Source organism: Fringilla coelebs (genome assembly GCF_963513975.1).
Source record: "Fringilla coelebs genome assembly, chromosome: 1".
In the NCBI taxonomy this organism is placed as follows: domain Eukaryota; kingdom Metazoa; phylum Chordata; class Aves; order Passeriformes; family Fringillidae; genus Fringilla; species Fringilla coelebs.
The window spans coordinates 84,937,472-84,951,321 of NC_140028.1; the positions used below are offsets into that span (position 1 = coordinate 84,937,472).

Genomic DNA, 13,850 nt, shown 5'->3' on the forward strand with positions numbered 1-13,850 from the left:
AGGGTCTCCAAATCGAAGGACAAGAGTGAGCTGATTTAGATGCCAAGGTATTGGAATGTGCTATCAAAACTTTGTGTATTAAAGATATATTTATATACATGGTTTTTTTAGGTTGATACCTAAGTATGTATTTTTGATCTAAGTGTGAATCCTTCCCTACTATCGCAAGAATTTTTTTTAAAAAAACCTCTGGGCTTGTATATTACCAGAGATGAACTCCATTTTGTAAGAAATACTCTTACAACTGGAATTATGTGCTAGATGTGCAAAGTATCATTTAATATCATATCATGGTTCAGTCTCTGACGCAACCTGAAAGAAGAAACCGTGGCAAGTTTACATGACTGTAATGATCCTGGAGTTCTTTCTCATATTTTATTTCAGGGGTCAGCAGAAATCCTGTGTGTTTCCAATACTGTCTGTTTCCAGTTAATCTAACTTGTGTTAATATTATTTCCAAAAACTGAAAGAGCATATCCAGCTGTGCTAAGCTTTGTCAAATAATTGGCATTGTGATTTAAAAAGCTGACATCTGCCAACAGCAAATTGTTCAATTGACTCTTTCCTTTGATGTTAATAGATATTGATCATCTATTATAATCTGATCATTAGTTAGTTGGTTGCATTTATTTCAATGGGTACAAGTAGGATGGGGACTTTGCTCAAGTCCTGTGTATGAAGTACTTCACAGCAGCATTTGGGAGTGTATTATTTCTCTTGAGGAATAACTCCGTATGTGTATGGATATAGTGCTTCCCCTTAGTCTAAACAATCCTGTTTGCTGATTAATCTTGCATTATGTAGATTAATGTTTCATTATATCCTAAAATATGGCTGTTGTTACTCACCTATCATTGCCTTTAGCCTGTTTCTTGCTATAGCAGACCTTCCTCATTTATGAGGCAAAAAAAATGCAGACATGGAATATTTGTATTGTAAGAAGCTCCTTGACTCCAAGCCCACATGTTTCAAGGAGTGAGTGAAAATGCAGATGAGAGAGCAGATCACAATTCCTCCTGTGCTGAAGTATAAGTAGCCAGGACAAAGAGACCAAACAGCATTGCCAAAGGCATAGTGAGGCAGTGCAGGGGATGCCCAAATCATTAAGCTCCCATGCTCCTGTCCTTGTATTAAGGCATTGTCCTGCTTCTCTGATGGTCAGATTCTTTCGTTAAAGGTGCAGCTGTAGATGTGGGACCCATGTGCAATTGGCTAGAGCTCTGGCTCTGCTTATGTAGTAGTGCTTCTAAAGATATGGATTTATTGCATTAAATAGAAAACTTAAAATGCTATCTGCCTTACTCATGGGATAGGCAGTTGTGCTCCTTTGTTGGTTTTGAATTTTTTTTTTATGTTTATGAAGTTTTCCTGAAGCATAGATGAATTAGTGTTATCTATGAAGTCATATCCCACTGTCCTGTCCACTGGGAGGACCTCAAGTAGGTTAAGCCAGTTTGCTGCTGTTACTTAGTATGAAGATATCTTAAGGAGATGCATGAGACAGAAAAAAATGGGAAAAGAGTGTTTTTTCAAGCCATTAATATAAAGGTTACCATCGTAGAGCACATACTCCCCCAAAAGTGTATTTATTAGATTTCTAGTAAGAAATACCTGAATGGTAAACTGATTTGTGCTGGTATTTTATGCCTTGTATTGGCTAAAGCCCAAATTGCTGCTTTTGATATATGATCTTATGATTTGTAGACATCTAGGGACTTTCATATCTGGTACCTGGATACTAAATGGTTTCCTTCAGTTAAGATTTTACATATTTTACATATTTAAATTGCAACTATACTTGGCAATTTATTATTAAAGCATAATTGTAGTTTTTCACTATGGTTTATGCTTCCCAGATTTGTTGGAGTGCAGGAAACATGGAGAACGTAATGACATAAAATGACATGAAAATAAATGTAAATAAATGAGGTTTAGTTTAAAATTTTCCTGAGGCACTGGGCAGATAGCCAAAAGGAGTTAAGCAATGGGATTCTTAATGCAAGAATAAGGGATAGAAGCTGTGGAGGTTAAGACTATTTTCTGTGTGGACAGTGGTTATTTGCTTAGACTTTAATAGTGGCTTAGTAGGTTTCATGATCCTTTGAACTAAAATGGGTATGGACTGCCATCCAGTTATCATTAAACTGGCTGAGAAATCTTTAATTTCTTAGCAGGTTGTTGCAAACTTTGTCAAGTCTCAGTGTTACAAATTCTTATTAAAACTACTTTTGCCAATACCTTTGACGGTGATTCTTTGAGTGACCTAAATCACTCATCTGTGATGCAAATCTTTGAGATTTCATGTAATGTTATTGAAAATAAGCTACCTGTTAATAGCTAACCTGATTAGAAACTAAAGCTGTAAATGGAAATACTGACATGGTTGTAGTGTGATCCTTCTGCTGCCCTTTGATTTGCAAAATATATAATACACAACCTATTAAAGTTCCCAATGTAGTGCTAGCTCTCCAAACAAGAGTATGATAGTACAGTCTCTGTGACTTTTTTAATTTTTAATTTTTTTAGTTCTTATTGCTGGGAAAAACTATAATTTTTGCAGCACTGAGTATGATGCTCAGCTCTCCAAATATTGTAAAAAATTTGCAGGGTTTTTCTGTGCCAGAGTAACAGCAGCTGTACTTGGTGCAAAAGAGAGAAATGGATGCTTAGACCATGTTGCTGTTTTTTTCTGTGCCACACTGAGATTCTATTCACCTTGCAATGAATGATCCATCTTTGTTAGATCAGACAGGCCAGCAAGGCTTGTGTCAAAAGGGCCTTTTCAATTTGTTATCCTAGCAGCTGGTTCTCTTCCATTGCCTTTGCTTACTGTACATCTGGAAGAAGAATTCTTGCAGCTGGGAGCCATTTCATGTCTAAACCACATCCCCTGTCCATAGCAGAAATACCCTTTTGACAGCAGATGTCAAGCAAACCCTTAATGGGTTATTAATTAAAAAAGAAAAAAAAAAGTGAGAGCGAATAAAAATTGATCAGTACAAAAATGGTATTTGTAAGTTTGCTGTAATTTAGAAATTTTAGTAGAATACAGCATGTTCAGAATTTCAGGGGGCATTCTTTTTTTATGTAATAGTTTAAATAATATTAAACTACTATAAAGAGAGTAACTATTGAGATTAAGAAGCAACACAGGTAGCTTAAAACCAAAATTTTAAAGATTATTATGAATGAAGATAAATTGAAACTCTTCAGTGGCCAGAATTTTACCTTTGTGCCCACTCCAATCTTCAGTACTTTTTCAGGAGGAAAAGTGAGTTTTTCCAAAAATGCTGATAACCTAATGTCTGCTAGAGCTAGTAAAATGAAGTAATCTTTATTTATCTGCTGAACTTAAATGCTTGGCTCTTGTTTCTGAATTTTGTGGTCTGAAGGGCTGACAATAAGGCATATCCTTAGGCTGTGAAATACTTAGAACACCACTAGAATAGGCCCAGTTACCCTTTTTGTAGTAAACTGAAAAACAGCTTCATTATAAACGCATTTACAGTAATGAAGACTAGCCTTAAGATTTAAAAAAGCATTCATTTCTAAATATCTCCCAAAGCCATTTTTTTCTATTAATTTTAATCTTTCATGCTCATCTCTTTTCTAGAAAAACAATCCATTTTCTTCCTGATCACTATAAAATGTAAGGTGAGAAAGAAAAAGTACTTTAGAAAAACAATAAAATGCTATTCATCTGCTGAATAATAATAATAATAACAAATGTTATTCATCTGCTGAGCAGGTTAATTTTTCAATGATTTCTCCTGCTCGCCTAATTTCTTGCCTAGACAAATGGAAATTCTCACCGCGGTGTCCTTGAAAGGAATCTTATCCTGGTCATGTCGGTGCGGGCTCCAGGCACTGTGTGTTTGGTCAACAAGCAACAGTGGGTGGTCAGGCTGTAGCACAGGACAAGGGCCTGCTGTGCACAGGAAAAAGTGTTCAAAGGTGTTTGAGGCTGGTGAGGAAGTCTGCCGCCCTTCAGAGAGCCAGGAGGCTGTAGATCAGCCTTTCCTTGCTATTGTAGCCTGTGAGAAAATTCACTGTAAGATACATAATGGGTGGGAAAACACAGTAGCTGTATTCACCTGGTTGCACATCTTGTAGGGTCTTTTTTTTTTTTTTAATTAATCTTGCTCACATACATCATGTATGCATTGTATGTGCATGGACGTGTTGTATAGGAGCAAGTCTGTGTAATGACTGACATTCGACTTAACATGGAAAATCTCACTGAAAAATTACTTAACCTAAGGTTGGTCACTTGTTAACAATTTTCCTTGTCCCTGAAGGAAGTACTGGCACAATATTCATCCCCTGATCACCAGTAGCTTTTGTAAAAATCTTACTGGAAGTCATGTAATTGATGCACTGGGCTGGCAGAATTGGAGAGTGGCTGAGGCTGGATTATCAAGGGAGGTGAGAGATGTGTGACTCCTTCAAGAAACCTCTGCCTGTCAGACCTCAGAGGGGGAAAAAAACTCAGGCAGTTGTGGAGCAATGGATATTGCAGAACAATTTTTACACTCAGTTTGGTAAATAGTTTATGAATATGAAGGTAAAGCAGCTTTTAAAATTTTAAATCATTGACTGGTTTGCATATCATGGAAGAATTTATTTAAGGCAAATTTCATGTTAGTTGTCTTTTTAATGGAGGTTGTAATGCACTGCTTGCCAAGAGCTTGCAGGTACCCTATATGATGTATGAAGTACCCTATATTATGATGAACCTGCAGTTAGGGGACAGTGCAGGTGGCTTTTGATTTACAGAAAGTTAGAGAAATAATATCAAAAAGAATTGTACTTTTACTGTGTTCTTTAGATTCTTATTTTGGTGAGATCTTACTGCACTAGAACAGAAGAGGAGTGAACAAAACCACTGAAATATTTTTATTTCAGATAGCCTCTGAAGGCGCACCTTCAAAATATCTGTGCACAAAAAGTTGACACCCAGTAAAATCCTTTAAAAATAAAATTAAAGCAGTACTGAGATCCTTAAAACTTCATATTTGATCTTCTCATGATTATATAGTTGTAAATGTAATAAGCACTTTATTATACTTCTGTTTTGTCATTACTGCTGGGTAGAAGAAAATTTAATACTTTTTTTTCCTATGTTTCCTTGGTTAAATATACACTTGGCACTGGAGTCTCTCACAGATAATGCTCCATGTAGATGCTGTATTTTGGAAAAAAGTACTTCAAAGATGCCATGTATTTTTTAAAAGTAAAGATCTACAGGGAATATTTTTTTCATGTTGTTTATACTTCTTGAAACCTGTTAGCACAGTAAAAAGTTAATTTCTTAAAACTTTGAATTGTTGCTGTCCTACATTCAGGATCTAGGAATGTAAAAATAGTACATAAATCAAATACTGAGTGGGCAGTAAATTAGTATTTGGTTAGTTTATTTAGGTTTATAAATATTATTGTCTGCAGTCCATACTACTATTAATTCATTGTATTGCATTACGCTGCTAAATTTAAGCTGCTGGCTCCAGAGAGGGAACAAGTTGGGATAGAAGAAAAATTGTTTGTAAGTTGGCTCTCACTGTTTTTTACAAGATTTATGTGTTAGTGTGCAGTCTTCATGCGCTATCTTCTGGTAGGGTGAGAGCAAGATCAGCTTTGCTAATGTAGTCCAGATGTTTATTAGTCCTGAGGGTATATGTGCTGTTGTAGTTCCCTGCTGCTGTGTTATACTTGCTTGTAATGCTAGACAACCAATTAAGAAATTAGTTCATGTTAAACTTTCTTTTCCTGGTATGCTGGCAAACTGATGATGTGGTTTTTCTGGTGGAACAAGAGAGTATTCTTTACATGTTTTCTGTTACATGGTGAATATATGAACCATCCAGGCTGCATGGGCTTAGTGCATCAGCAGCAATACAGTTACCTCGAGCAAGTGGTTTTAATTGAGCTAATTCACATTAAGGTGTTTTGGTGAATGTCTGTTTTTCTTAATTCTGAGGTTAAATTGGCACTGTCATATTTAAAGGCCATCTGTTTACAAGACATTCCTTAAATTAACACACTGTCTGAAATCTGAGAACTTAAATTGTATTCAGAGAGATCAGAGGAATTTTTTTTGTTGTATTTTTTGTGAAAATAGTGCTGCTACACTCTTGCAAGTGTTTTTTTATTTTTTAATAAAATATGTTTTAAATAGCAATGCCTGTGACAATTTCGACTTAGCCTTCTTGACACACTTTCTTTTTTTTTTTCCAAATAAAATGCAAATATGTTCAATCTCTCTCAAATGTTCCTGAAATCCCAGGAATTATGTGAGACACTTAAATTTTCACAGGGTCTTCTGCAATTTTCTTTTCATTCAGTATAGAATTTCTGTAAGAAATGAAGTTTTGGGTTTTTTTATCTGAAGAGGAATTCATTTGTTTTGGTTTTACTTAATTTTGTAAGATGGCTGGATTGTTTTCCTGGGTACTGCTTACTGCAGAACTTTGGTTTTTTGCTTTCTCATTATTGTGCATTTTTAGTTCTTTCAAAAGGAAAAATCTTTCCACAAATTCTTGTTCAAACTCTTGTGCAAGATCTACAGACTGTAGAGCTTGTCTGTGGTGATAGTGGATAATACACTTAAATCACTGCAGCAGATTCTGTGTTGCTGAAAACTCATCAGTTTTAAAGCTGTCATAAAGATGAGTGGTGTAGGAATTACACAGTGAACAGAATCATAGCACAGCCTGAAGACAGGGAGGCTGAGTTCACCAAGTCAGTTAATACAGTGTGTCAATCACAATTGTGAATAATGTAGCAAATTTACTTATGTGTCTTATACTATGAACAGTAAATTCATGCATAAGTATGATGAGTGGAAGAACTGACAGTTATTTTGGTACTGATAATGCTGCTATGAAAGGCCATAGGAAATTTCTTTTAAAGCCTTTAAAGAATTAGAAGAGAAAGAACTTCTTTCAAAATCAGCTAAAACCCAATACTGTCACCTATTGGAAGTTTGTGATAAGTTTCACAATACGTTATATTGCTCTTTAAGCCCAAGCTGTTGAAGTAAAAGAATTTGGTGTATCTTTTCTGCCATGCTGCTCTGACACCTGAATGAATGTGCTTTGAATTGTTTTTGCTTTGTGTTATTCCTGAATCTGAGTATTTCAGTGTTACAGCTGGTGGTCGTCCTCTGTGATCTTCCTGTTATTTTAAGTGAACGTAGGTATCAATGGAAAAGAGCAGCAGTATAAACTCAAATGCTGGGATTCTCACTACAAAATTCAGGATTAATTACCAGGGATGGTTTCATCTCAGTATAAGAAAATATTTTTTTGCATTTAGAGCAATCAATCACTGAAGTAAGCTCCCCAGTGACATTGTAAAGCTGCCATCACTGGAGGTTTTCAACAGTGAACTGGACAGAGTGCTAGATAATCTCATCCTGGCTCCCTTTCTCATGAAGGGTTGGACTAAATGGTCTTCTGAGATCCTTTCCAACCTGGGATGTTCTATAATTCTGGGAATTTTGATTGCTTTAAGTTTACTTTTTACAGCTCAGTTAAGCAATGCTGAAGTAGTTTTTGATGACTACTTTCAGAAATGTCTCTATAAGGTGAAATGCATAAAGCACCAACTTAGACTTTTAAAAAGTTATTGGCAGTGTCACAGAACATTAAAAAAATTATCATAATCCTCTTATTCTTCTTATATAGTTGTTTTTCAAAATGCATGTTAGACTCCAATATCTACCTCCATCAGATTAGATCCTCGCTTAGACTTGTGAATAGTGACCTACATGTGGACAGGCACCTAAAGTAAAAAATAATTGTTTGATATACTGGAAAATATTTTTTGGGTTTGTAGTTATGTATAAATAAGGACATTTACAAAGGAAACGTACCATTAGTTCTTCTGATTCCTGATGGATGGTCTCTCTATCTGAACTTCATAGAGGCAAAACAGCTAAGGAATAGTTGAACACTCTGCCTTTACCTGCTTCAGCTAGGCACAAAAGAAACTTTTGCTGTTGAAAAGTGTATTTAGGATGTACGTCAGAAAAAAAAGCATGGTCAATGTCACTAATGGCATAAATACATTTTTATCCATGGCTTTCAAGCAACTTGTTAATTTACTTGTTAATTGTAGGGTATTAATTATAAACAGAGAAAGATACAGTCCAAAGAATGCCATTTTCCCCATGGTGCTTCTGGTTTTGGCTTTGCTACAGGAGTCAGTAGTGGTGGTATTGAATAGCATTGATACAGATGAACAAAGAGTCTAAATAAAGCAAGAATGTTTTTGTAAGATAGCATTTGTATCACTTAATTAAATTAGAATTCCATGTGCAGCATGCGCTTTCATGTCAACTGATGTGCAAAATTATTCTAACTTCTGGGTTTTTTCCCCTCTCCCCAGGCAGCGCATTGCTCCACAGCCCCATGCTGGACCTGGACAGTGATGTGCGTCCATCGCCCATCGGCCACCTCAGTCAAACCGCTTCACTGAAAAGGGGCAGCAGCTTTCAGTCTGGCCGTGATGATGGTACGCATCTGTTCTGTTTCAAAAACAAAAAGCTGCAGGCCCCACTGTCCACCCTGTGGTGTAGTCAAAGAGCCCAAACAAAAACCCATATACTGTGTGTTTGTTTTGGATTGTTATGAAATACAATTCTTGCTTCTCATACACCATTGTTGCTTACTGAAGAAGTCCTCCATGTTTTCTGCTAGCAAAGAGCAGTTCATAAAATTCAAATTCAAGTTCAAAGTCTGCTTCTTAGAATGTAGTTAAAGTAGTAAAAGTATTTTTTTCTACAAGATCTTTTTTCTTGCATGCATGGTCACCTACTGCCTACTACATTTTGCTTGTTATACCTTTTGTGTGTGTTTGCTAAGATGGTTCTCCTTGCAGTTGCATTTTCTTTGACTTTCCATATCTGGCTGTCTGATTCTTTAAACCCAAAAAGGGAAACAAAATGTTTGACTAAGCTCAAGCAGTCTGTCTATCCACAACCTGCTGAGGCCTTCTGGGTTGTGTCATCAATACCCTTGTCCAAACAACTACTTCTCAGGAATCTTTCAGTGGTGACATCACAGGAGACAGAAACCATGCTTTTCACAGAATAGATCATTCCTTACTGAAATAGCTGTCTTATTGTTGCTCTTGTCATTTCCCAGCCTAAAGCCTTGCATGGAGGTGATTAACAAGTGTTACAAAGCAAAACACTAAATTGCTGGTTCTTTTTGAATGCCATCCACTAACAATATGAATGCCACACTTAATGTAGTAAGCAACACCCAAAGTCCAGTTTATTTTTAAGTTGTTTGAATTCTTTTGCATGAGCAGGGACTTAATTGCATATATGGCTGACAATTCCACTTCAGTTTTTTTCTTTGAAATCTTAGTTATGGATCTGTTACCTTTTACAAACTGAAAAAAGTAAAATTTCAGGAAGTTTTGCTTATTCTGTAGACACCAATTTAAACCAAGATTCAAAGGAAAACTGGAGAACTGGAGTGCTTTAATAAACCATCCCAATTATAGGTGCCTCTGAGTTGAGTTCCTTGGTGCTTAGGTGCACATGACCACTGATAACTCTGCCATCCTTGTTCTTCTCTGAGTGGAGAGACAAAGAAAACCTACAGTTTAGGATGCCTGTGCAAGAGCTGCCATTCCAAATGTGCTGTGTTGTGTCATTGGTTTGTTTGTGGATCTTCTTAGTTTTTGGTAAATTTAAGGAATGGCATCTCTGGGCTTTTTTGTGATTTGGTGTGTTTGGAGGTTTTTTTTCCTCCAATATGTTTGACAGTGATTGTCCAAGATATTGATTAAATAAATTACTATGAATTCAAAATTGCAGTGTTCAAGTAACATTCAGCTCTTGCTTGAGCATATGTTCATGAGAATATGTAAACAACAGACAGTAGCTCTAGTTTCTAGTTTTAGAACAGTATAGCAGAGATTATAATAAAATCAATGGAATAAAATATAGATTGGAGCTTTCTCTAGTAACAAAGTAAAAATATCCTGAATTTATGGCCATAACCTTTTGATATGATGTGCAGTAGCTTATTCAAAGAGGTATCTGCTGTCTGCAGGCTTGGGACAAAGCCTGAAATATGCTTCCTTGAGGGGAAAAGAATTTCATAGGTGAAATAAATCTTGCCAGTATGTTTCCAGTTACCAGTAGCTTGGATCGGTGCTAGAGCTTTTGGCAAAGATGAAGTGTTTTCTCAAAGGAACTGAAGTTTTTTCATTAGAAGTTGGGGTTTGTAGAAGTTCCAGAGCCTCTGCTGCTGTAGCTCTGTTGGCATGGCTTCCTGACATAGTCACAGCTTGTTAATGGAAGTTTTTCTGCCACTGAGTCTAGCTAGACCAGTTATCTGGCAGTCATGAACCAAGCTGGTGAAAGTGTCTTATCTGTGTCCACACTAGGAGCTTTCCTAGCAGAACTTTGATGTTTTCATGACTCCTAAACAGATATATCACTCTCAGCACAGTTGCACTTGAGTTAAGTCAGGCCTTCTTTCCAAATTTTGGGCTTCCATTATGATTTTATTTTCAAATACTAATTCAAAATGCCTAAACTTTTTGGCCATGAGAAGAATGGGTAGGGTAGCTGTTCTATTCTCCAGTAAAGAAGTGGAGCAATAAGTGATCCACACCTCAACAGATGGAAGCTGCTGAAGGCACACTGTACTTCAAGGAGATTCAAGACTGTCTACCAACACAATAAAATAGTGAGGCTCTGGTGAAGCCTCCTAGTATGTAATGTGCTATTAGGCAGCTATTTTTGCCTAACTCATGAATTCCAGTTGTGTGTAGGCAACATTCTGTATCAAAGTAGATACAAAAAGTACTATTTCATGCAACATTTTTCTGCGTTTCCACAGTGTTACATAGGCTGATATCATACTCTTAAATGTATCATTTATACAAGACCCGAGTTTGTACAGAAAAAAATACCACATCAACAAACATGTCATTTTAAAGTGTTTTGGGGGCTTTGGTGATTTGGGTTTTTTTCAAAAATATATGATTTCTTTGTCCAAGTGTTCCAAAGCAGACTGTTGTTCCTGAAGTGAAATACAGGTCTCTTATCACTGTTATGCTGATAACCTTGTTTTGTTAAACCACTGTAATCATGATGGTTTCAATGGAGAACATGGATGATTATGGAAGAGTAATTCACAAGGTTTCTTTTATTTTCTGGGTTAATGACTACGTCTGCCTCTGTTCAGCTTTCTCTTTTACCCCCTTTCACCCATTGCAGAGGAAAAGTTTTCTGTTGCCAAGATTTCATTTGAAACTTTTCTAGTGTCTTGGTTACTTTCACGTTACCTTACATTTTAGAGTGGTTTGAAGACAGAAGACTATCTGAATGGATTTTGAGGTGGATTGCCTTAGATACCCCCACAAGGGGAACTATTCTGTAGATACTGTCATAGTGCTGGCACCTTGTAAGCATACAAGAGGAGAAGAAAGAGCTTGTATATGTACAGATTGTGTACATGTATTTGGACTAGGTTTAATTTTTTTTACTTTTACACAAAAGGTTTTTATATATTGTATAGTCACTTGTGTAATAGAGTGCAGCAGCAAACTGGTAGTACATTCTTGTTATTTTTAAAATTGTTAATGTTGCTTTTTCCATCCCCTCTCCCCCTTTTAGCTTGGCGATACAAAGCTCCTCAGCAAGTTGTATTTGTTGAAAAGTTGACAAAACTTGTTGTAAGTCAGCTGCCCAACTTCTGGAAGCTCTGGGTTTCCTACGTGAATGGAAGTTTATTCAGTGAGGTATGGATTCTTCTATATAAAGGCCTTATAAGTAACAAAGGTCTGTAATAATTATATTTGAAGGATTGTATTTCACTACTAGAAGTAACAACTTATTTTAGTAAGAGATTTTTCTTTTTAAAAGAATGTAAGCATACAGTGGAATTACCTTAAATTCTGACAATGGGGATTGTATGTGTGGCTGTGGCTGTGTTCCAGTTGCTGGACTCAATAATATCTGAGTACTTTCACCTCTTACTCATAGCTGGCCCTTCACTGGTGATCTGAAAAATAACACATTGCATGAAGGGTAGAGATATGTAAAAGGCAGAGTCATACAGAAAAAATATTGCTTCCTTTCTTTGGAAAAGGAGTACTCATTTCTTGAGTTTTAAGTATTTGGAAGTGAGGTTAGGTTCAAGAGCAGAGTTGCAAAATAACCAAGGCACTGAGAAGAATGCACAGGCACATTATAGGGAGTCTAGACTGGAAGGTTAGTCAGCTGCAACTACCTGTGCTAGTACTCCTTCTTGCTCAGATGGTCTGATTTTCCAAATCATCCTGATAATGCATGAAGAAGGGGAAAAGCAAAAGTAATGATTTATGACACATGCTGTTCTTATGCACACACTCTTAACAGATTTTGAAGGGATACCTCTCAAAATTAATTTTTTATAAATTAATTAATTTGTGGTGTACTATGTTCTGCTGTGTTTAAATTCTGAAGTCATAACATCTATTCCTTGCAGCTTTAGTAGGAAAACCAAAAGCCTTTGAAAAAGAACATTTGGAAGCTTATGTTCTTATTTTCCAAAGAATTAATTTATCTATCTATTGCTACTGTTTATAAATCAATATACTGTTTTCATATGATGATACTAATGGATACTATAGCCCTTTACATGTTGAACACAATGGAGAGAGCATTATAGCTTCAGGGGAATAGATGCCATATGTGATCCTCATTTTACATGATAAAAAGCAAAAGAAAGATATGACCTTTATACCTAATGTTCAGTGAAGGAAGTAAAACCAAGAATAAACCTTAGTACTGTTGACTTTCACAAAAATAATTTATTTCATAAGGGAAATGACAACCTTTCTTTTTGACACCAGTACTGTTGAAAATTAAACTTTATCAATTCACCTGTTAAGTTTACTGTGGTTTTTTTTTCTGTGTACAATGAAATAGAAAGCAGTTTCTAGAGAAACAAAGACTTGAACTGTAAGCAAGGTTAAGAAATCCTGCTCATGAACATGACTGCAAGTGGAAAATGTAGTGATCTTCTGTCTTGCCTGAACAAAACATTGTTTCAATGTATTAAAAAACCAGAAGAGGTAGTTTTGTTGTTAGTCTGTAAGGTACATATGCTCTTCTATGTCTGGGCCTAATTCTGAACTTCTGAGAAATTAATCCCCATACATTTGATTTCTTCCACTCCTTTGGTCCTTTCAGAAGCCCCACAGATTCTTGGGGAGATAGGGAGGAATCCATTCCTCCTGTGTGCTTTGCATGCCACAGTCAATTGAGGATGACTGTGAGGAGGGGGTAGCATAAGCTGGAAGACTTCTAGAGCACCTAAGAATAGCTGTCATAACAGTTGCATCCAAGACTGAAAGTTTGTGTTTTGCTGTCAGAAACAGTACAAATTTTAATTGTCCAAAAAGAAAATTCTTTTACCATATTGCTTGGTATATATCATCAATCAGGAAGCAAGGCAATTGCTACATTTTTTTTAAGAAACATCCTATAAAAATTGTATACAGGGTTATTTCAGTTAGCTTATTAAAGTCTTCAAGACATTTAAAAAATGTACAAAGAAAATTTCCCCATATGCATTTCAAGATGTGTTTTATGTTGTTCAGTTTGTAGGGTTTTGGCAGGGAGGGGGTTCTTTTTAGCTCTGAAAGATTAGCTGTGTGCCTTAAAATATTGTCAGTTGAGATGTGTGTGGTATTTCAACAGTTTGAAAAGTTGAGTTTTTTGAATCACTCTAGGTGAAGTCACAAATGTGAGTAGTAACCGTTGATCTTACCACAAGATAGTTTTGGTCTGTCTGTGCAGGAAAGGTTTAAGATTGGTCTTCAGCAACCACTGAAAAAAA

At 36.2% G+C, this 13,850-nt stretch overlaps 1 protein-coding gene across 1 annotated transcript in view; it reads left to right on the forward strand.

Moving 5' to 3' along the window:
* The window catches only part of EXOC2 (exocyst complex component 2), a 126,866-nt gene that overhangs the window by 57,452 nt on the left and 55,564 nt on the right, over positions 1–13,850 (forward strand). Inside the window, exons 12-13 of the mRNA XM_084220647.1 lie at positions 8,389–8,514; positions 11,642–11,766. Of these exons, the coding sequence (XP_084076773.1) occupies positions 8,389–8,514; positions 11,642–11,766 (251 nt within the window). The remainder of the gene's footprint in view (positions 1–8,388; positions 8,515–11,641; positions 11,767–13,850) is intronic.